Source organism: Elephas maximus, chromosome 12 (assembly GCF_024166365.1).
Source record: "Elephas maximus indicus isolate mEleMax1 chromosome 12, mEleMax1 primary haplotype, whole genome shotgun sequence".
In the NCBI taxonomy this organism is placed as follows: domain Eukaryota; kingdom Metazoa; phylum Chordata; class Mammalia; order Proboscidea; family Elephantidae; genus Elephas; species Elephas maximus.
This window is the reverse complement of record NC_064830.1, coordinates 48467980-48490402: the sequence shown is the minus strand read 5'-3', so window position 1 is coordinate 48490402 and position 22423 is coordinate 48467980. Positions and strand designations below refer to the sequence as shown.

The window sequence follows — 22423 nt, the reverse complement described above, 5'->3', positions numbered from 1 at the left end:
GTTCTTGATCCTGTGCTACCTCTTGAAATGGTTGAATGTTGCCCAATTATTTTTGGTATAGTGACTCTGTATTTCTTCCATTTTCTTTTGATGCTTCCTGAATCATTTAATATTTTCCCCACGGAATCCTTCAAAATTGCAGTTTGAAGCTTGAATTTTTTCTTCAGTTCTTTCAGCTTGAGAAATGCCAAGCATATTTTTCCCTTTTTGGTTTTCTAACTACAGGTCTTTGCACACGTTATTATAACACTTTACTTTGTCTTCTGGAGCCCCCTTTGAAATCTTCTGTTCAATTCTTCTACTTCATCATTTCTTCTGTTCACTTTAGCTACTCTGTGTTCAAGAGCAAGTTTCAGAGTCTCTCCTGACATCCATTTAGGTCTTTTCTCTCTTCCCTGTCTTTTTAATCACCCTTTGCTTTGTTCATGTTTGATGTCATCCCACAGCTCTTCGGTCATTAGTGTTCAATGCGTCAAACCTATTCTTGAGATGGTTTCTAAATTCAGGTGGAATATATGTTGGTTCTCATGAACTTGTTTTAATTTTCTTCAGCTTTCACTTAAACTTGCATATGAGCAATTGGTGGTCTGTTCTTCAGTAGCCCCTGGCCTTGTTCTGACTGATGACATTGAGCTTTTCCACAGAGGTAGTCAATTTGATTCCTGTGTTTTCCATCTGGTGAGGTCCACGTGTATAGTCACTGGGTATATTTTTGAAAAAAGTATTTGCAATGAATAAGCCATTGGTTTAGCAAAATTCTATCTCATGTGAGCTCCTGTGTCATTTCAATCACCAAGGCCATATGTCTTAGTTATCTAGTGCTGCTATAACAGAAATACCACAAGTGGGTGGCTTTAACAGAGATAGATTTATTTCTTCACAGTAAAGTAGGCTAAAGACCAAATTCAGGGCATCAGCTCCAGGGGAAGGGTTTCTCTCTCTCTGTCAGTCTTCTCATCAATCTTCAGCTGGACTAGGAGCTTCTCCACACAGGGACCCTGGGTCCAAAGGACGTCCTCTGCTCCAGGCACTACTTTCTTGATGGTATGATGTCCCCATGTCTCTACGCTCACATCTTTCTTTTATATCTCAAAAGAGATTGGCTTAAGACCCTATCTAATCTTGTAGATCTCATCAATATAATGATGCCACTAATCCATCTCATTACATCATAGTGATAGGATTTACAACACATAGGGAAATCACGTCAGATGACGAAATGGTAGACAATCATACAATACTGGGTATCATGACCTAGCCAAGTTGACAGACATTTTGGGGGGACACAATCCAATCCATGACACCAGATTCTTCAACTACAGATCCTTCTTGTTTCCAAGTTTGGCATTCCAATCACCAGTAATTATCAATGCATCTTGATTGCATGTTTGATCAATTTCAGACTGCATAAGTCAGTAGTAATCTTCAATTTCCTCATCTTTGGCAGTATTAGTTGGTATCTAAATTGAATAATAGTCCAACCTGAAGGGCTCATCTTCCGTCTCTGTATCAACGTTCCGTGGCTATTCATAAGGTTTTCATTGGCCAATTTTTTCTTAAGTAGGTGGCCAGGCCCTTCTTCCTAGTCTGTCTTAGTCTGGAAGCTCCACTGAAACCTATCCACCATGGGTGGCCCTGCTGGTATTTGAAATACCAGTGGCAGATTCTAACATCACAGCAACACAAAAGCCACCAGAGTACGATAAACTGACAGATGCATGGTGGCACCTGGACTACTTGGAAAAAAAGGGTTTTGTTTAGTCTCTTAAATAAAGTAGTAGAGAAGTCCATTTGTCAATTTTGAAAACTTTGTTTTTATTTGAAACTTTCAAGTGGCACTTTCCAATAATGGAATTGTGGTGTGTTTTTAGATAAAACTCAGTAGGCAGCTGCAGGGAAATGCATTCCTTGTCCTGCACTGCTCTGCTCCTGGCCTTTCTCACAAAGCGCTCACAGCACACAGGGCCCAAAGTGAAGCCAGACTCGCCCATGCTGCCCTGGGGGCAGGGGACTCTGTGTGTTTTTCTAGTTATTTGTCTCGGCAGTATTACCAGCAGAGCCTCTGAGCTGTGAGATTTCACATTTGCCTTTTTAAAGTTTTTTGATACCAACTTCCCAGCTGGGACACAGGTCAGGCAGACCATGCCCTGGTTTACAATTGGGAAAATGAAGGCACAGAGAAGGTAATTGATTTGTTTGGGGTCACACAGATTGTTGAGAACAGAGCAGTGATTAGAGCACTGAGCCTGTGGGATGCCCCCATTACTGTGGTCTCGGGGCCTTTTTCTACCTCTCCTGAGCTTGCCATTAACCGGATTCTAAGGCTAGCTCCAAACTCGAGTTCCAGTACTGAGGGCAGGCATCTGGGGTCGAAAGGCCTTTTTAGCCACACTTCAAAAGCTGCTCTGACCAGCTGTCAAATGACAGCTCCACCCTGGAAAGCACCTCACTGAGTTCTTTGCTGAAAAAATCTGTTGAAAGTGGATTATTCAGATCTTTTTGCCACTCTGATCTTGGCAGCATTCTGAGCAAATATCCTTTTTCTTGTTCACGTACTCCATTCTCTCTGCATTTTTGCTGTTTTCCCAGATTCCAATTCTGGAAACCAATCCCATGGTGATAACAACAACAATACTGGCTAACATTTATTGAATATTTACTATGTGCCAAGAGCTGCTCTTAACACTTTTCATGTATTAACTTATTCCACCCTCCCAACAATCCTATGTGATGTTATCACACCCATTTTTAAAAATGAAGAACTCGAAACTCAGGGAGTTTAAGTGATTTTCCATGATCAAACTGTTAGCCAGTGTCTGAGCAGAGGTCCAGATTCAGTTTGACTTCAAAGCCCACACTGACCCACTGTAAGCCAAACTCATTTGTTTTATGAGTTTCTAATTTTTTTTTTTTTTTTTTTTAATGTTTGGTTGTATTAAACACAAACCCTACCTATGCATTCGCCCAGGAAGAAGGGGCCAGAAAAAAGCCAGGGAAGCTTCCCTTTCTGGGGAGCTTCAGCTCATTTGCCTCCACCCTCTGGGGCTCAGTTTCCTCATCTGTAATATGAGTTGGAACATGGCACCTGCTGGTGGGCTATTGTCTGTGACGCATGCAAGACAATGCTCTTAAATACACTTGGCCCTTCCCAGGTGGCCTGGAAAATGTTAGAATGTTTTCTCTGAACAGGTTGTCATCCTGCAGCTCTATTAGGGATGGCCTGGTACTCTAAGGAAACCTCATGAAGGCCACTAATCTTGGGCCGGGGTAGTATACCAAGCCCTGACACCACTGGAATTTGGATTGAAAGAGTAGGTTGCATTCCATCAATTCATTCTACCAGAGGACTTGCTTCAACTCCCCACAGCTCCCCCAGAGAGGATTTCCCACATGCTCTAGGGCTGCATTCAGATCACCAAACTCAATCCTGAGCAATGTTTCTGGGCATTTTTTCAGTCCTTAGCAAATTTAGGAGCTGTCCAGGATGAGTGGAGGGACCCAGATGGAGGTGATATTGCCCTTGTCTTCCTCCATCTAATCATAACGCCCATCTGTCCGTTTCTCCTCCTTCAAACCCACACTCCACACACCGTCTTCCTTTCCCTCTCCAATGCAGCCACCCCTGCATTTCCAATTAAACACTGCCAAACCTATCCCAGGATGCTATAACCTATCCAAGTTTGTCTTCTAGATTCTTGATGTGTCCTGAGCAGGGGCCCTAGTGACATGTGGCTTCCCAGAAAGGGGCCAGGTCTCCCCACTTCCTTCCCTGGATGAGCCCCTGACTCACTGGTATTGCAGGCAAATCTCACCCCTCCTTGGACTAAATAATCTCTTCTGTAGGGTGGGGTACCCCTGCTGCCAGGGGTACCCCACCCTACAGAAGCGTTTTATTTTTATTTTATGTAAAATAAAACATGCTTGTAAAATATTTGGAAAACCTAGAAAAGTATATGGGAGAAAATATCACTATAATACCTATCAGACATTTAGAGATAACTATAATATTTTCATGTATTTCTTCTAGAATTTTCCCCATGACTATTTTCAAGGAAATGTACAACCCATATTTGTCAAAAATGTTAACAGAGTTGTCACACAGGAAGGAAAAGGAGTGGTGTCATTTAGCCTAGAGTTTATACTTGGCAGCTCCTCCTGCTGCTGCTGAGGTCACATCTCTGTGACTCCACTAATTTGTCTCTCTTAGAAGGGAATCAAGTGTCATAATTGCCAAATGTTGCACAATTGATTGGCCTACAAGCGGCCCGATTTGGCCATCAGACCAATGAAAAAGCTGGCGGGAGCCCAAGAATTGGGTTGGGTAGAGCAGAGCTTCTCACACATTAAGGTGCATAGGAATCACCTGGGGAGCTTGTTAATAGTAGATTCACATCCAGAGCAGGACCCGAGATTCTGCACTTCTAATCAATTTTACATGGGAGTCCCTGGTGGCCCAAAAGCTTCATGAACTCAGCGCTAATGAAAAGGTTGGTGATTCAAGTCCACCCAGAACATCTCAGAAGAAAGGCCTGGTGATACTTCTGAAAAATCAGCCATTGCAAACCCTATGGAGCAAAGTTCTACTCTGATACACACGGGGTCAACATGAGTCGGAATTGACTCGACAGTCTAGTGCTGTTGGTCCTTGGGCCACATTTTGAGTGGCAAAGCGTTAAAGGATTGAACCCACTTCAATTTCATTCAGCAAATAAGCACCAAGGGAGGCCCTACAATGTTTCAAGCACTGAGTAGGTGCCTAGGGTGAATGAGAGGAGAAAGGCATAATCAAAGAATGAGTATGATACCATTAGACTCAAGCCTGTGAGCCAACCTTGGCTCAGCAATTGGCCTTACCAGCGATTTCCCAAACATGACCTAATCCACAGAGGCTTCAGTCTGACCCCACCACCACCCCACAGCTTCCTTAGGGGTGGCTTCTTGCTGAGCAAACTGCCCTGATGTGCTTACAGCCGTAGAAATCCTCTCAGCACTCCCTCCCTCCCTCCCTCCAAGGCTTTAATTGTCACATAAATTGTTGGTTGACTGGCTAGCTCTTTGCCAGGCTTTTCTCCCTTTATTCAGCCAGCCAGAAAGAAATGAGGTTTCTAATCCTAGCACACCCTGGGTCTTGTGCCAGGTGAGGACAAGGGGGGGCTTCCAAGAGGTGGAGAATGCCAATGACTTTCCTCCTCCCTGTCCCAGTGGGAGACATGTGCAGAGCTACCACATAAGCAGCCCCCAGGAGTCATTTCCAAAGAGGCAGCTGAGGGGTCTGTCTCTGCCCCATAGGGCAGCATTGGCTGTGTCATCCCAGCCCCAGTGAGCTCCCCTGACCCAGTGGTGAGTGCTAATTAATACTACTGCCACCATTTTTTATTTGTACAACTCGCTGTTTACAAGGCATTTCTATACTCTCTATTTTATGCTCAGAACAGTCCTCTGAAATAGGTGCTAATGTCCCATTTCAGAGATGAGGAGCCTGAGGCTGTGAAGAGTGAAATGACTTTCCTAAGGTCACACTGCCAGGAAGTTGTGAGGCTAGGACTAGAGCCCATGTGTCCAGACTCCAGTGCTGTTGGGGTACCAACACTCACAAGTCAGTCTACATTCTTTGTTTCCATGTCCTAGAAGGAGGGAATGATGCACCATTCAGGCCCTAGCCCAAGCCTGCCCCCTCCTTCCACCAGGAATAGTCTAGAGTCTCTCATTGTGGCCTAAAGCACTACTTGAGAAGGACGCATCACAGAAGGTGGCTTCCTGCCACCAGTTAGTTTCAGCAAAAGGAAGTGGATGTGGGATCCCTGGAGGGGGGAATAAAAAATAAAACAGAAAGATCTCCTTAGCTTTTGGATTTTTAATCAGAGGAACATGCAGGCCTTGCGGGCGGAATGATTTCTTCAGCGGGGTATAAATGGGAAGAGATGCTCAAAGTCAGTGACAGCCTGTTTTAATTTATAATTTTGCCTCTGTGTGAGATGCAGAGAATCAGCGAGAAATGAGTAATAATTCACTAAGGTGCTGTCACAGCCAGGAAGCATGAGGGCCCTCTTTGTCAGCCTGCTGCTGCCAAGAGGGCTGAGACAGAGGAAGGATGTGGAGAATGGTGGGTCTCAGCCAGAGAGCTCCTCTCCTCCAACATGCAGACACTGCCCTGCTGCTATCAGAATAGCCTAGAAGGGCCCACTGGCTCCTTGGGGCTGAGAGTCTTCCCTGGAGCTGGAGAAAGTGAAGACTCACAACTCTCTTCTCCTTTCTTCCTCCTTCTCTAGGCAGTTAGGAGATAGATGGTCTACAAAGCCGACTGTGGCTTCTTAAATGGGACCTAAGGTCAGTCTGATGTAGATAAAAGTTTTTCAAGGTGCTTTACATTGATCCAACAAAGGGAATAAAGAGGACCCAGGGAATGGAATTGTTTTGGTCAGGATGGGCTAGGTTATACCGCAGTAATAAGAAATCCCAAAATCTCAGGATCACTCAGGGACCCAGGCTGTCAGAGGCTCTGCCTTATATAGCAATACCCTCAGGAATAAGCAATCTCCTTAGCTGCTACAGCAGGAGACGAGAGGGACTAAAGAATTAATCACAGGCTTTTCATGGCCTCAGCCAGAAGAGACACATGTTACTGCCACTCACATTTCATTGACTAGAACTACTCACGTGACTCCATTTAAGTGCAAGAGGGTTGGGAGAGGAAGGGATGCAAGTGGGAAGCTTTGAGTAGTATATGTCTCTGTAGTCAGGGGTAGTAATAAGAGACCCAAACCAACTCCTGGTCATCACCACCACCACCATCACCACATTCTTGTCATTGTGAAAACCTTCAGAAATGTGCTCTGATGAGTTACATGTTGGCCTCTCCTGGGGTTCATGCTCATGGTGGATCAGTATGAAGAGCACAGAGAATCAGAAGATCTAGCTCAAGTCCCAGCTAAGTGACCTGATAGCCATGTGGCCTTGGCCGGGTTGCTTAACATTTCTGAGCCTCTGCTTTGTCATATGTAAAACTGGGCTAACAATACTTATGCTCTGGAGTTATTATCATCAATATTATTTTATTTTCTGAAGATCAGAACCCATGCACAAGTTAGGGACAGGGGCTTCTTTTCATTATGGTCAGTATTATTGTACATCAAGGGTTCGGGCTGGGAGTTGTCACCAATGATAATTTGGTCATTACTTGGCATTGGCACATTTTGCCTTGGGCAGTCCTGGCAGTGACTGGACCCTGTGCTCTCCCTGCAGGTAACCTCCCTGCTGGTTTTTACTGTGACTTCGAGGATGGCTTCTGTGGCTGGACCCAAGGCACACTCTTGACCCACACACCCCGGTGGCAGGTCAGAACCCTAAAGGATGCCCGCGTCCAGGGATACCAAGGTACTATCCCTCTTCTCTTCCCTTGATGCCTACCCAGGTGTCCACCTGGGCAGATGAGAGACTTAGGGCACCAATCCAGGCAGCTGAACCTCACCCCACCCTGCAGGATAAGCTCAGGGGCCTGCCCAAAGTTTGCCCTGGGTGTTCATACACAATTCCCTCTTCAGACCTCCTGGGGCTTTGGATTAAATCTGGACCCAAGTAGAAGACACCTCTGGTTACTTAAAACTACTTGATGAAGGATTAGTTGGAAGATAAGAATAGTGGCAATAAGAATAATCCATTCATTAAACACATGCTGTGTCGAGTACAATTATGTTGGGTTTTCGGCAGTGGGTATGTAATTCACTGAGAGGTATGAAATACCACAGATCACTTTATAACTGGGAGACTAAAGCATGTGGAGGCCTAGAGGTAAGGAAAACCATAGGCCACTTTATATCTGGGGAGACTGAGCCACAGGGAAGTCTGTGCTTTTGCCCCAGGGTATGCCCTGGGCCCCACATCTGGTCCATTCCCTGGGCACAGTCTCCTCAGCCATCCCCACCCTTCCAGAACCTATCCTCCCGACGGCCCATGCTTGGCTGTCCCAAGAGCAAAGAGTGCCTACACACCCAAGACATGGCCACCCACCACACCAGACTCAGAGACACCAGCCTGGGCAGGGTGTGGGATCAGTGAGGGTCTATGAGGCCAGCACAGCTCCCCAAGTTGGGCTGCTGCAGAGGCCAAGCCATCCAGCCATGGGGCCACCTCTCTGCAGGACAGGGCTGGGGGCTGTCTCCTTCCTCCCTCCCCTGCCTTTGCCTACTCTTTGTGGAGCTAAAGACCCTCATATCAAAAAACCTCTCTTTCCATGCAAAGATCACACATCCTACGGACTGTTTAAAGAAATAATAACTAAGGTGTATATAAGTTTCTGTGTGAGAGACTGACTTGATTTGTAAACTTTCACTTAAAACCACAATAAAAATTAAAAATAAAAGAAATAATAACTATAATAATAATAAAGTGTGAGCAATGACAACATCTGATCAGCCACTAAGGACCACTGTGCAGAGCTCTGCTCTGGTCTTCAGAGCTGGCTGCATCTGAGTGGGTTGGCTTTTGGCCAGCACACCCTCACAATGGCCCTGTTAGAAAGAATGCTGAGTGATTACGGCCCAGAAGAGTTCTGCAGGGATCCCTCCCCCAGATGAGGAGGGTCCAGGAGCTCTGCTTCTCCACCCTCCTCTGTCACCACACTATCGTCATTGGCACCCAGTCTGTACAAGGAAGAGCAACAGAGCTCAAGCTAGACCTGATCTTAATGTCTCTGCTTTCAGTATGAAAATTTTCCCTACGACTACCATAGCAAATAAATATCCTGCCCTTGTTGAATACCTCTAGTGACAGGGCTCTTACTGCCTCTTAAAGTAGCCCATTCCATTGTTTAATAGATCAGGATCATAGAATGGTTTTCCTTACCTTGAGGCAAGCTCTATTTCTCCATAACTTCTACCCATTGCTCATGGATTTGTATCCTGGAGGCCCAGAGAACAAAACTATTCCTCTCCCACAAGGCAACCCTCCAGTAGTTTGAAGACAACAATTGTGACCCACCCAGCTATATGAAATCCCTTTTCTCCCCAGCCACAGACCCCCGCTCCTTGAATCTTCCTCAAGGAGAGGTGATATGCTTTCTGAGATCTCTAATCCATCTTGGATACTCTTCTCTGGATCCACCTGAATTTGTTACTTGGTAGTAACTCAATAACCTTTTACCAAGAGATGGAGAAAGGTAGAAATGAATGGCTAAAGTAATGCCTGGGTTTCTGTGGGGCCCCTAAAATGTTGTGAGCTCACTCTGGCACCCATCTCCACAGCCTTTACCAGCTACAAGTTGCTCCACAGTTCCTGGAGGTTTACAAATGCTTCTTCCCATCACCACATGGGGGTGGGGGCTCATGGCCTCCCAGGTTTGCAAGCAGATCAGTGGTGAGATAACACAGGAAATGAGCCTCCTTGGGCAGGACATGGGGCACAGGTTGACCTGGGCTCATTAGAGGGGAGGGAAGAGTAAACGTCATAGGAATCATTGGAGGACAGGGTGCTGGCATTACTGGAAATGGGAAGGGGTGGGCAGGGGGCATGCTTCAGGCTGCTTCCAGGCTACGGGCTGGTGACCTTGGGAGATCAGGGTGCAGAGGCTGGGACATTGCAAACAGTTTGAAATGAAGGCTTTGCATGTGTCAGAGTTCACTGATGGTGAAAATAAGCTCTCTAATCCAATTTAGAAAGCAGAAACATGTGTCCTCAAAATAGTTCCTAGGCTCCATGAGAACGCGCAGAGTCCATTAACCCTGCATTCCTCTCCCAGCACCCTTGAACCCTTCGGTTCCTGATGATGGTGCATTCTTGGCTTTTTTTCTCTTTCTCTCCCAGGCCAATCCCTGTTGCTCAGCACCACTGATGTCCCCATGTCCGAAAGTGCTACAGTGACCAGCGCTACATTCCCCGCACCCATGAAGAACTCTCCATGTGAGGCAAGTCTCCATGTTCCTCTAGTTCTCTAATTTCTCCTCCTACCCCTCTCCTTGGTCACTTCCATATAAACCCCTCAAAAATGAAGAACGTAGCCTGAGCAGTTGGGCTGGTAGTTTTCCTGGGGAAAGGACAAGAGAGCCCTTTTGGCCATCTTCTAGTGAGAGGACATCCATCAACATGGCAAAATCCCATCTGAAGAAGCTCAAACACCCACCCTCAGCTGCACACAGCTGTTTACAGGAGGACCTTGACCAGCAAACCAAGAAAACCTTTGCCAAGATGTGACGGGGGCTGTAACAAGGATTTACAAAAGACCGAATTCGTTTTTAAAAGTATCAAGCTCTCATAATACATTTCCAATATGGTAGAGCATCAAAATTTTGATTTACATAAATTTCACTAAGACTTCAGTGGCATTCAGTGAGGCATGTCTAAAGCCACTTACCTAAATGGTTCCTGTAACTATTGTCTCTTTCGTGGGCAGACTGAGGGACTGGCGCCATGATCCTTAGTATAAGGTAATATACTCTGGGAGCCAAGAAAAGTGCTTAGACCTCAGCATGGCATAGTAACTGAGCTCATGGACTCTGAGACAGGCTGCTCAAGTCTAAGCCAGGTTCCACCGCTGATTAGCTGTGCAGGTTGTTTGGGCAGGTAATTAACCTTTAAGGACCTCAATTTCTTCACCTGGAGAGTGGAAACATTATAGAACTTACCACAAAGGTTTGAGGATTAGCTAGATTAATATATATAAAGGAAAAACTAATCACATTCTGCCATACTGTGGTGGCTTGAGTGTTGCTGTGATGCTGGAAGCAATGCCACCAGTATTTCAAATACCAGTAGGGTCACCCATGATAGGTTTCCATGGAGCTTCCAGACTAAAACAGACCAGGAAAAAGGACCTGGCAGTCTACTTCTCAAAAAAGTTGACCAGTGAAAACCTTATAGATAGTGGCAAAATATTGTCTGACATAGTACCAAAAGATGAGTCCCTTAGGTTGGAAGGCCCTCAAAAGACAAGAAAGGAAGAGCTGACTCTTCAAAGTAGAGTCAACCTTAATGACGTGGGTGGAGTGAAGCTTTCGGGACTTTTATTTGCTGATGTGGCATGAAACAAAATGAGAACAGCTGCAAACATCCATTAATAATCAGAATGTGGAATGTATGAAGTATGACTCTAGGAAAATTGGAAGTTGTCAAAAATGAAATTGAATGTGTAAAGGTCGATATCCTAGGCATTAGTAAGCGGAAATAGACTGGTATTGGCCATTTTTGAATCAGACAGTCATATGGCATACTATACCAGGAATAGCAAATTGAATGACAAAATTCATCATTATAAAGAACATTTCAAGGTCTATCTTGAAGTACAAAGCTGTCAGTGATAGGATAACATCTATATGCCTACAAGGAAGACCAGTAAATACAACTATTACTCAAATTTATGCACCAACCACTGAGGCCAAAGACGAAGAAACTGAAGATTTTTACCAACTTCTGCAGTCTAAAATTGATCAAACATGCAATCAAGATGCATTGATAATTACTGGTGATTGGAATGCAAAAGTTGGAAACAAAGAAGAAGGACATGTAGTTACAAAATACAGCCTTGGTGAAAGAAATGACACCAGAGATCACATAATAGAATTTTTTAAGACCTATGACTTATTCATTACAAATACCTTTTCTCAACATAAACAGTGCCTATTTTTTTTTTTTTTATACACATGGATCTTGCTAGATGGAATACATAGGAATCAAATCAACTACATCTATGGAAAGAGAAAATGGAAAAACTCAATATCATCAGTCAGAACAAAGCCAGCAGCGAACTTCACAACAGACCATCAATTGATCGTATGCAAGTTCAAGATGAAGTTCAAAAAAATTAAAACAAGTCCAAGAGAGCCAAAATACAACCTTGAGTATATCCCATCTGAATTTACAGACCATCTCAAGAATAGATTTGACACGCTGAACACTAATGACCAAAAATCAGGTGAGTTGTGGAATAACATCAAAGACATCATACATGAAAACAGCAAGAGGCCATTAAAAAGACAGAAAAGAAAGAAAATAGATGTCAGAAGAGACTATGGAACTTGCTCTTGAACATAGAGCGGCTGAAGTAAATGGAAGAAATGATGGAGTAAAAGAACTAAAGAGAAGACTTCAAAGGGCAGCTCAAGAAGACAAAGTATGATAATGACACATGCAAAGACCTGGGGTTAGAAAACCAAAAGGGAAGTACATGCTTGGCATTTCTCAGCCTGACAGAACTGAAGAGAAAATTCAAGCCTCAAGTTGTAATAATGAAGGATTCCGTGGTGAAAACATTAAACAACATAGAAAGCGTCAAAAGAAGATGGAAGGAATACACAGAGTCATTATACCAAAAAGAATTGGCTGATGTCCAACAATTTCAAGAGGTAGCATATGATCAGGAACTGAAGGTACTGAAGGAAGAAGTCCAAGGTGCACTGAAGGCACTGTCAAAGAAACAAAGCTCCAGGAATAGATGGAATACCAACTGAGATCAACAAATGGATGCAATGCAGTAAGTGGTCACTTGTCTATGACAAGAAATCTGGCAGACAGCTACCTGGCCAACCAAATGGAAGAGATCTATATTTGTGCCCGTTCCAAGGAAAGGAGATCCAACAGAATGCGAAAATTATCAAACAATACCATCAATATCACAACCAAGTAAAATTTTGCTGAAGATAATTCAAACGCAGTTGCAGCAGTACATCAACAGTGAACTGCCAGAAATTCAAGTCTGACTCAAAAGAGGATGTGGAACGAAGCATATCATTGCTGATGTCGGATGGATCTTGGCTGAAAGCAGAGAGTACCAGAAAGATGTTTACCTGTGTTTTATTGACTATGCAAAGGCATTTGACTGTGTGAATCACAAGTTATGGATAACATTGCAAAGAATAGAAATTCCACTACACTTAATTGTGCCTATGTGGAACCTGTACATAGACCAAGAGGCAGTCGTTAGAACAGAACAAGGGGATGCTGCCTGCTTTAAAATCAGGAAAGTGTGCATCAGGGTTATAACCTTTCACCATACTTATTCAATCTGTATGCTGAGCACATAATCAGAGAAACTGGACTAGATGAAGAAAAACACAGCATCAGGATTATAGGAAGTTTCATTAAAAAACTGTGATGTGGAGATGACACAACCTTGCTTGCTGAAAGCTAAGAGGACTTAAAGCACTTACTGATCAAAGACATCAGCTTTCAGTATGGATTGAAGTTGTCAAGGATTTCACTTTACTTAGATCTACAATCAACAGCCATGGAAGCACCAGTCAAGAAATCAAATGACGTATTGCATAGGGAAAAGCTGTTGCAAAAGACCTCTTTACAGTGTTAAAAAGCAAAGATGTCACTTTAAGTACTAAGGTGTGCCTGACCTAAGCCATGGTATTTTCAACGGCCTCCTATGCATGCAAAAGCTGGCAATAAATAAGACCAAAGAAGAATTGATGCCTTTGAGTTATAGTGTTGGCAAAAAATATTGAATATACCATGAACTGCCAGAAGAATGAACAACTCCGTCTTGGAGAAAGTATAGCCAGAAAGCTCCTTAAAAGCTAGGATGGTGAGATTTTGTCTCACGTACTTTGGACATGTTATCAGGAGGGACCAGTCCCTGGAGAAGGATATCATGCTTGGTAGAGGATCAGCAAAAGAAAGGACGACCCCTAACATGATGGATCGATACAGTTGCAGCAACGATGGGCTCAAGCATAGCAAGGGTCGTGAGGATGGCACAGGACTGGGCAGTGTTTCATTCTGTACTACATAGGGTCACTATGAGTAGGAACCAACTCGGCAGCACCTAACAACAACTGAAAAGGACATCATGCTTGGTGAAGGAGTGGGTCAGTGAAAATGAGGAAAACCCTTGATGAGATAGATTAACAGAATAACCTCAACAATGGGCTCAAACATATCAAAGATCTTGAAGACGCATAGGACTGGGCAACATTCAGTTCTGTTATATACACATAAGGTCACCATGAGATGGAGCTCACTTGACGGGAACTAGCAACAACAACAACAATGTGCGTCTAACATGAAGCTAGCAGGACAGTAGTTAGCTATTTGTTGTTCTTTAAAAAATGTAAATACCCAGACACAGGCCCTTCTAGCAGATTGACAGTGCCAGGCACCCAGTAAGATCTGATGAATATTCATATCAATATGGGAAAGGAGAACAGGAGAAGAAGAGGAGCTTAGCCAGAAATCGGACTCCACGCCCTTGGAGAGCAGGGCCCTGTCTTGTGCTGCTTTGCACTCTCCTGCAGCGCTGCATCGACACCTCGCACAAGGTAGAAAGGCATCACGTTCTAGATTTGGCCAGCCCTCTCTGTCTGGAAACTCATGAGAGAAATTCCTTTCTGGCTTAGTTTCAGGGATAGCTGTGCCACCTCTCAGCAACTGGTTTCCCTTCAAGTTGTGGATATTGTGAAACATCCGATTCTCCTCCCCTCCTTTGACTGCTAGGTGGCCTTGGACAAGCAGAGATGCAGACAGTAGGCTTCCCCTGCAGGCAAATTGACACCCTCCAGGGACTTTGTGAAATAAAAATTTGCAGACTTAAGAATAGGAAAGATATATCAATGAATTTTTGTTCAATCTGAGGAATGGTGAAATGAAATCTGAGAGCAAATACAACTTCATGACATGCAGTTTGTACCAGCGTCACTCTAGGCTTGATTTTATAACTTCCACAATTGCCCGTCTTTCTTGGCCTCTTCCAGTCTACGTCATCTTACTCGATTTCATGTATCTCTGTGAGCCACCTTAAATCCTCTTTGGAAGTAGCCAAGGTACAAATAAACAGATACATTAAATTAAATTGTATGTGAGGAACCACACTATCTGATACAGATGGTGGGATTGCACAGTCATCTTTCATATTTCTCAGACGCCTCTGTGTAGGTCTCCAGAAAACATGGCTTCTTAGAAGGAAATCAAAACGAGAAGAGATGGCTGGCTCACCTGAGAGGCAGGAGGATCCTTAAATACATTTGATCCTTAAATTTACTTTTTTTATTATGAGCCTAATTTCAGAAAAAGAAATGTTAAGGTAAAAATGAGATTTTCCCAATACTTCATCATTTCTAATAACCTTTGAGTCGATCAATAGTTTAAACAGGTGTTTTGTTTTACTGGCATGTTTTATTTTTCCTCCAGTCAGTTTTGCTCGGGGCTGTTTCTACAGTTTCCTGCCCTTTTCCAGAACTGGGCCCAGCAGGCGTAATGAAGGGAAGGGAGCGAGTCCACTGCACCCTCAGCTCACGGTTGTTTCACCTATCACTGATGGGTTTTTGAATTCCCAGTGCTGGGCAAAATGTTTTCATCAGAAAAATAACCAAAATAGAAATATACATTTGAAGGATGGTAAGCCCCACCATTTATTTTATTTGAACATAACCGCAGAAGGCAGGAAGTTAATTTCCTTCTCCCAGGCTTGCTGGCAGGGAAACAGGACATTGCATTGCCCTATGGAGACTCAGTTAAATCAGTGCCTTCAAACCCCACCAGCCCAAAGGGGCCTCCATTGGCTACAGGGCATGTGTGCAGGAAGATGGGCCATGGGTGACATCTCTGATGAGGGTCAGGCCCACAGGGATGGGTGGCTGGCCAGGCTGAGCTCCCAGGTGACACCACAGTGGTCTTGTCTAAGCCCACACTAGTCTTGGTCCGTGGGACCACCAGGGAGCTGAAATAATTGCAGAGCATCCCAAAAGGCTCCCTCAAGAAAATTCACAATCATCAGTGGATTCCCAAAGGGGCGCTGGTATCTCCTGAGATGGATTTTCTTGAAAATCTTGAAAAGAGCCACTAATAGGTTTGTTTCTCCAGCTGCAGCCACCCGGAGGATGTTACACATGCAGATTCTGGGCCCACCCCAGACCTCCTGAATGGCATTACTCGGTAGGACCCGGGAATCTGCATCTCCAAAGCCCACCTTTGGTGATTTGGATGCCTGCTGAAACTTGATAGTTATTGCCCATAAGGTACACTTGCCAACTGTGAGCCACCTTAAATCCTCTTTGGAAGTAGCCAATTTAGAGCTTTCCTCAGTTATCTGTGACTCCTAACCAGCTGCTGGCAAGTCGATTCTAACTCATGGCAGCCCCCTATGTGTCAGAGTAGAAATGTGCTCCACAGGGTTTTCAATGCCTCATTTTTCAGAAAAAGATTGCCAGGGCTTTCTTCCAAGGCACCTCTGGATGGACTCAAACCTCAGTTAGTAGCTGAGCACTCAGGGATTTCAGGTAGGATACAGGTTCTCTCATTAGCCCAGGCTAATGGGTAGACTGGAATTGCCAAACTTTCGGTTTGCAGTTGAGCATGTTAACCATTTCCACCACCCAGGGGCTCCACTTGTGACTCCAATAGTGAGATATAACTTGCCTTTTAGGAAGAGGAGTCAGAGAATGGGTTGAAATGATGGGGTGGAGGCTGGGGAGACAGGGGTCCTGGGAAAACAGCCCTCAGTCCACATGGAGCCAGGCCAGATGCCCACCAACAACGGAGACCTTGCCAGGGCGCCTTTGTGCCAGCCTGGGTGTCAGGGCCTCCAGCCATGCCCCAGCTCCGCTGCCTCCTTGAACCCCTGCAGCATGGCCACCTCTCCCTGCTGGCTGGCTGCAGGCACTGCCTTCTCTGGCTCTGCGCAGTCGCACATGGGGCATGAATATTTAAAGACGTCTGCCTAGCCCAGTCGCAAACAGGAAAGAATGTTGTTTTTGTCCCTCCTCCTTCCCTCTTTTTTTTTTTTTTTCCTCCCCTCAGCCCCTGCAGGCTGTGGGAGACAGGGGAGCCACTTACAATATATTCTGATTTTATTTTATTTTTGTTTTGTTGAGCTCCAGTTCAAATAATTAAAGTTGCCATTGGAGAGGAGAGTCTTGTGGTGGCTTTCCTGCATTCGTTTGCTGTCAGACCTGCTCTTGCATCTGCTTCAGCTTTGAGACACACTCCGATGTGTTTAGCATTGCAGCTGCTGGTAATAAAGGGGACAGAGAGCAGCAAGGCCCATTGCCCACCCCTCCTGCTGCCTGTCACACATCCTAGAAGCCTGAATGTCTCAACAAGCCCCATGTGGTTTGAAATTCTATTTTATTTGAATAGCCTGCCTGTGACTAGAATAATTTAAACAGTGTTCTCAGGACAGAACAAGGCCTGGGGGGGAAAAAATTAGGCTTCCCTTATTTTCTTTTTCCCTTCCAAAACATGAAAGCAGTTTTCAGTCTATGAACTGCAGGAATGAAAGGGGCCCATGAAGTAGGGTGTGGCCCATCTGCTTTTGTGGGGATATCCGAGGGCAAGCCATTTCAGTGCTGGCTCCCTTACACACACACAGACACACACAGTTCTTGGCATACAGCCAGGACCTTTCTGCCACTGACATCAGCCCTAGTGATAAGAAGAGTTGACTTTGATTAGCTGCTGGGGGCTGCTGAGCTGCAAGGCAGAAGGTGACTCAGCTGAACTCCTCCGTGTCTGCATGGGCTACCTGGCCTGTAGGGAAGGAGACCCACATTCTATGTCATTAAACCCACAGATGTGGCCCAGAGAGGCAGGAAGGAGGAACCTGGTGTCTGGAGTTGCCCTCTGCCAACTCCTAAGCCTGCTCAGAGCACCACTGAACATCAACCTGTGGTGGCAGGGACCCGAAGTCTAGGGGCCAGGGAGTTTTCAGTAAATTGCTCTCTGGTTGATCTTATAAGACGTTTCAGGGTCCTGGAAGCAGGGTCCATCCTTTCCCCGGGGATTTGGCTGGTGAGGTTTGTCCAGCATCTGACTGATTCAGAAGCAAAATAAGTCAGAGCCACCTCTGACTGTGTCGACTGGGCTCATTGTCATGTGTCCCCACATCCTCCCAGTTGGCAGACAAATAGGACTTTCAAGATGGGAAGAAGAGATGAACTTTTCTGACTGCTGTGTTCTAACAAACTTTTTAAATTCAATGGCAAAGTCCTCTGTGGAAACACAAGAAAAGGAGAGAATCACCATAATGATAATTTTAAGATGGTTTGAGATGGAGAAAAGGACGAAAGCAGAAGAGCGTTCTCTTTATCACCACCCCACCCCCCCATCAAACCCTCATCCCCTAGTTGCCGACTCCAACTCAAGGCAGCTCCGTATGTGTCAGAGTGGAACTGTGCTCTATAGGGTTTCCAGTGGCTGATTTTTTGGAAGTAGATTGCCAGGCCTTTCTTCCAAGGAGACTCTGAGTGGACTTGAAGCTCCAACCTTTTGGTTAGCAGCTAAGTGCTTAACCATTTGCATCACCACCCAGAGCCAAAGGGGGTGAGCAGGAATATTCAATTCAGCTCATGGTTGCTGAACAGATCCTCCATGTCAGGGGCTTCCACACCCATAATCGGGGTCAGGGCACAGGCAGGGTTGCAGAAGAGGTGGAAGCCTCTCATCTCGGCAAGACCCACAGCCAGTAAGGACAAAGTCAAGGTCAAACCCAGACTGATGACTCCAAGTTTCACGTACTTCCTACTACACTGCCCTGCCGGGGGGCATGTGATGCCTTCTCAACTAACAGGGAGTTGATGTGAGCCTCAACAACAGCCCCAAAGACCAACCCAATGGCTGTGGACAGGCATTGCTCTCAGCTAATTCAGGGCCCCAAGCTGGAGGTGAGAAGGAAAGACCAGCCCAGTCTCTCCTCAGCCTGGGAGTAGTCCACTGGATCTAGTTCCTGAGCAACCAAGGGAACACTGGCACTCATCTATGGTACTTTTAGCCCCTCTGTGACTCCCCTGTATGACTCACACTCCATTAAGTGTACCCTATTCTTAACCCACATAATATCTCAATTATTTTAGCAAATCAGGAAGGAGAAGCTATCTTAAGGGCCTCATGGGCTTGATCCTAAGTAAATTATTATTGCCTGGGTCCATCCTGCTCTCTGCATAGGATACGGTGTGCTCATCTGGGGAGAAGGAAACTCCCTACTTATCCATTCGCCCCTGTGTTGGGCTGACTGCTGACAAATGAAGGGACAAGCTGACCCCCGCTAGGGACAGCTCAAGTCTAGCTCTGTCCTTGTGTGGTCCAAAGATGCTGCACAAATACTTTGTGGTGGTTGTAGAAACCCTCTTGTAAATAGGAACCAGAGCCAAGTTGAAGGTAATCCCAGGGGTGACATCAAATCTATCTCCCCTCCCACCAAGCCCAGCCACCAAGGTTAGGTATTTGGGGACAAAGATACACATCAGGCAGCACTCCTGTGAATATCCTTTTGCCATCTCATCTGATACTTCACTTCTCTATACAACATCCCCTGGGGGACAGAGCTCAGGATCTCAGTGCCAAGTCCAGCTCGCCTTTGAAAGCTCCAGGCTTCTGGGCTTGCCTGAATTAAGCCCAAATTCAGCTAGGATGACCAGGGATTGTTTTCATACTCCCTGTTCTCTGCACCATTCCTCTTCCTGCTTTAGGGGCTATTTTAGTTATCTAGTGCTGCTATAACAGAAATGGCACATGTGGATGGCTTTAACTATAAAAAGACAAGAAAAGGCAAATGAACAGAGACCAAAGTTTATTAGTGGCTACCAGGGGTGGGAGGAAGGGGGGAAAGGGGACACTAACAGTGATGGAAAAATTGCATTGATGAAGGGTAGGGCTGCATAGCCAGTTATTGTAATTGCTGTCAATAGGTTGTACACCTGTAAAAAGTTGAATTGGCAAAAGTTGTGTGACAGATATATTTACAATAACAAAAAAAAAAAAAAGTAGCTGCTGAGGCTGCTTATGTACAGCCAAACACCTCATGGGATTTGGATCTTTGGTTTGAAGATTCAGGGTCATGGTTGCAGGGGATATTCCAGTTAATTTGGCCTAATAACATGCTTCTGTTCTATCTCATAGTTCATCGTGTACTGCCTGGGGTCTTAAAAGCTTGCAATTGGCCACCTAAGTTGCAACAATTGGTCTCTATTCACCTGGAACAACAGAGAAAGAAAGGCAGTCAGGGATAGGAGAAGGACATGGAATCTGTGGCTAATTGCCTCCATGAACAACTGCCCGTTTTGCCATGAGACCAGAACTAGATGGTGCCCGGCTACCATTACCCAACATTTTGATCAAAGATTCCATAGAAGAATCCTGGTCGAAAGAGGGAAAATGCAAAATAGAATTTCAAATTCTCATGGACTCCAGACTTTCTGGAGCCGTGGAGGGTGGGAGAACTCCTGAAATTATTGCCCTGAGGTAATCTTTAAACTTTAAACAAAAATATTCCCCGAAATCATCTTAAAACCAAACAGTAGTTTAGCTTAACTAGTTAAAAAATGTCTGCCTTGAACATTATGCTCTTTTAAGAACTATCTATGTGGCATCAAATTGTCAACAACAACTTGAAAAATTAGGTAGGAACCTTAGGGGGCAGTGAGTTTATGTTAATGGATGTGTGTTTTACTGCATATATTCTCAACAGTAACAACAAAATAATTAAGATATAGAGGGAAAAAAAGAGAAAACCCCATAAAACACAATTCTGCTCTGTACTCTAACATACATGGGGTTGCCAAGAGTTGGAGTCAACTCCATGGCAGCTGGTACTGGTAAGCATGTACCACTTTGCATTGGGTGGAAAGGCTGGAAGTTGTTCTTGAGGTTTTTTCCAAGTAGCTTTTTCCAAAGGTCTGCTGGATCATTTTTGGGCCCCACTTTCAGCCTGTAGTAACAGCCACCCAGTACACTTGTAATAACATCAATGTAACAATAACCCCCTGTATGTCAAAGATTCCAGAGCCTTTCCACATCCCACATTACCCTGTGAGGTGAATGGAATCTTCCCCATTCTACAGATGAGGAACCTAAGGCTATGGAAGTTTAGGATACTCTCCAAGGCCACGCAGCTAAAGAGTGGAGGACCCAGGACTCAATTTCTCATCTCCTGACTCCAAAGGTAGTTTCTCACCTGTGCCAGGGCAGACCTTTTGCTCCCATGGTAGACTCAGGCAGTCACACTCAGGAGAAAAGTGAGCAGCTGCAGTCCATGTTGTTGAAGGAATGAGAGGCAGCCTGGAACTTAGCTGGCTTGGGTGATCACACATACACCTGGAGGGAGGGGCAGAAAGGCCGGGGAACACAGAGGGTGTACCAGCAAGTATTGACTGCAAGTCTGCCGTGGGGCAGCCATCCCTGGAGATAGAGCAGGGGTCCAGGAGTCTGTGCTGGGACTTTTTTCAACAGAGAATTTAAGAGAACTTACTTCCTGGATGAAAAGTTCTGGTCTCCAGGTTACTTATGAATCACCCAGTTGCTTTACATTAAAAAGGATGCCAAAATTCTTAGCTAGAACTCTCAAACACCCTAACCCTTTGCACTCCTGGGGGGGAAAAAAAACTTTCTATCAGTCTAGGGTGCAGTGAACGGACCCTTAGCGTCTGTAAAGCCAAGTAAGGGAGTGATTTTAAAATACTGATCCCTACTATATGGCTGGCACTGTGCTAAGAATATCAAATGGATTACCTCATTATCAGAACAACTTTGTGAGGAATTCTTACCCACTTGTACTTGATGCAGGAGTCCTGGGTGGCACAAAGGGTTAAGCACTCAACTATTTACTGAAAGATTGGCAGTTCAAACCCAGCAGAGGCCTGGCGATCTGCTTCTGAAAGGTCAGCCATTGAAAACCCTATGGACACAGTTCTACTCTGAAACACATGGGGTCTCCATGAGTCAGAATCAACTTATGGCAAAGTCAGGGGCTTTGTTTTGTTTCATACAGAGCAGAATCTGAGGCTTAGAGAGCTTAAGTGACTTGCCCACAGACAACCTGCTAGAAAGTGGCAGAGCCAGGATTCAAACTCAGGTCTGTCCAACTTCAAAGCCAAATCCACAGGCACTCTAGGGTCATTGGAATTGACTTAAGTCACCTGAGTTTAAATCCCAACTCTGCCACTTATGAGCCATACGACCATGAGCAAGCAGCTTCCCCTTACTGGGGATAAAAATACCTATTTTACTTACTACTTGAAGTTGTTGTGATTATTAGATGAAAATGTGAAAACTCTTTGTAAATGCTACAGCACTTTATAAACGGCAACGATTATTATTATTATTATTATTATCCCTCCTTTTATTTTGCACCAGTATGGAGAAGTCATTGCTGACCTAAATTCAGATATTGTAGATGTTGATATTTCTCCTCTCAGTTAATTAGCAACAGTAGGCAGCTTGAAGGCATTACAGCGTAGCACACTGCATATGCTATGTTTTTTCCTATAGATACATACCTACAATAAAGTTTAATTTATAAATTAGGCACAGTAAGAGATTAACAACAATAACTAATAATAAAATAGAAAATTAGTAAGTAAAGTAAGGATTACTTGAACACAAGCACTGAGATGCCAGGACAGTTGATCTGGTAACTGAGACAGCTACTAAGTGACTGATAGGTGCATAGCAGATAGAGCATGGATATCCTGGACTAAAGGATGATTCACCTCCTGGGCTG

The 22423-nt window shown here is 44.8% G+C and overlaps 1 protein-coding gene across 1 annotated transcript in view; it reads left to right on the top strand.

Annotated features, from left to right (window-relative positions):
- The window catches only part of ALK (ALK receptor tyrosine kinase), a 1066008-nt gene that overhangs the window by 894780 nt on the left and 148805 nt on the right, over positions 1 to 22423 (top strand). The window contains exons 7-8 of the mRNA XM_049904948.1: positions 7243 to 7374; positions 9799 to 9899. Coding sequence (XP_049760905.1) covers positions 7243 to 7374; positions 9799 to 9899 — 233 coding nt within the window. The remainder of the gene's footprint in view (positions 1 to 7242; positions 7375 to 9798; positions 9900 to 22423) is intronic.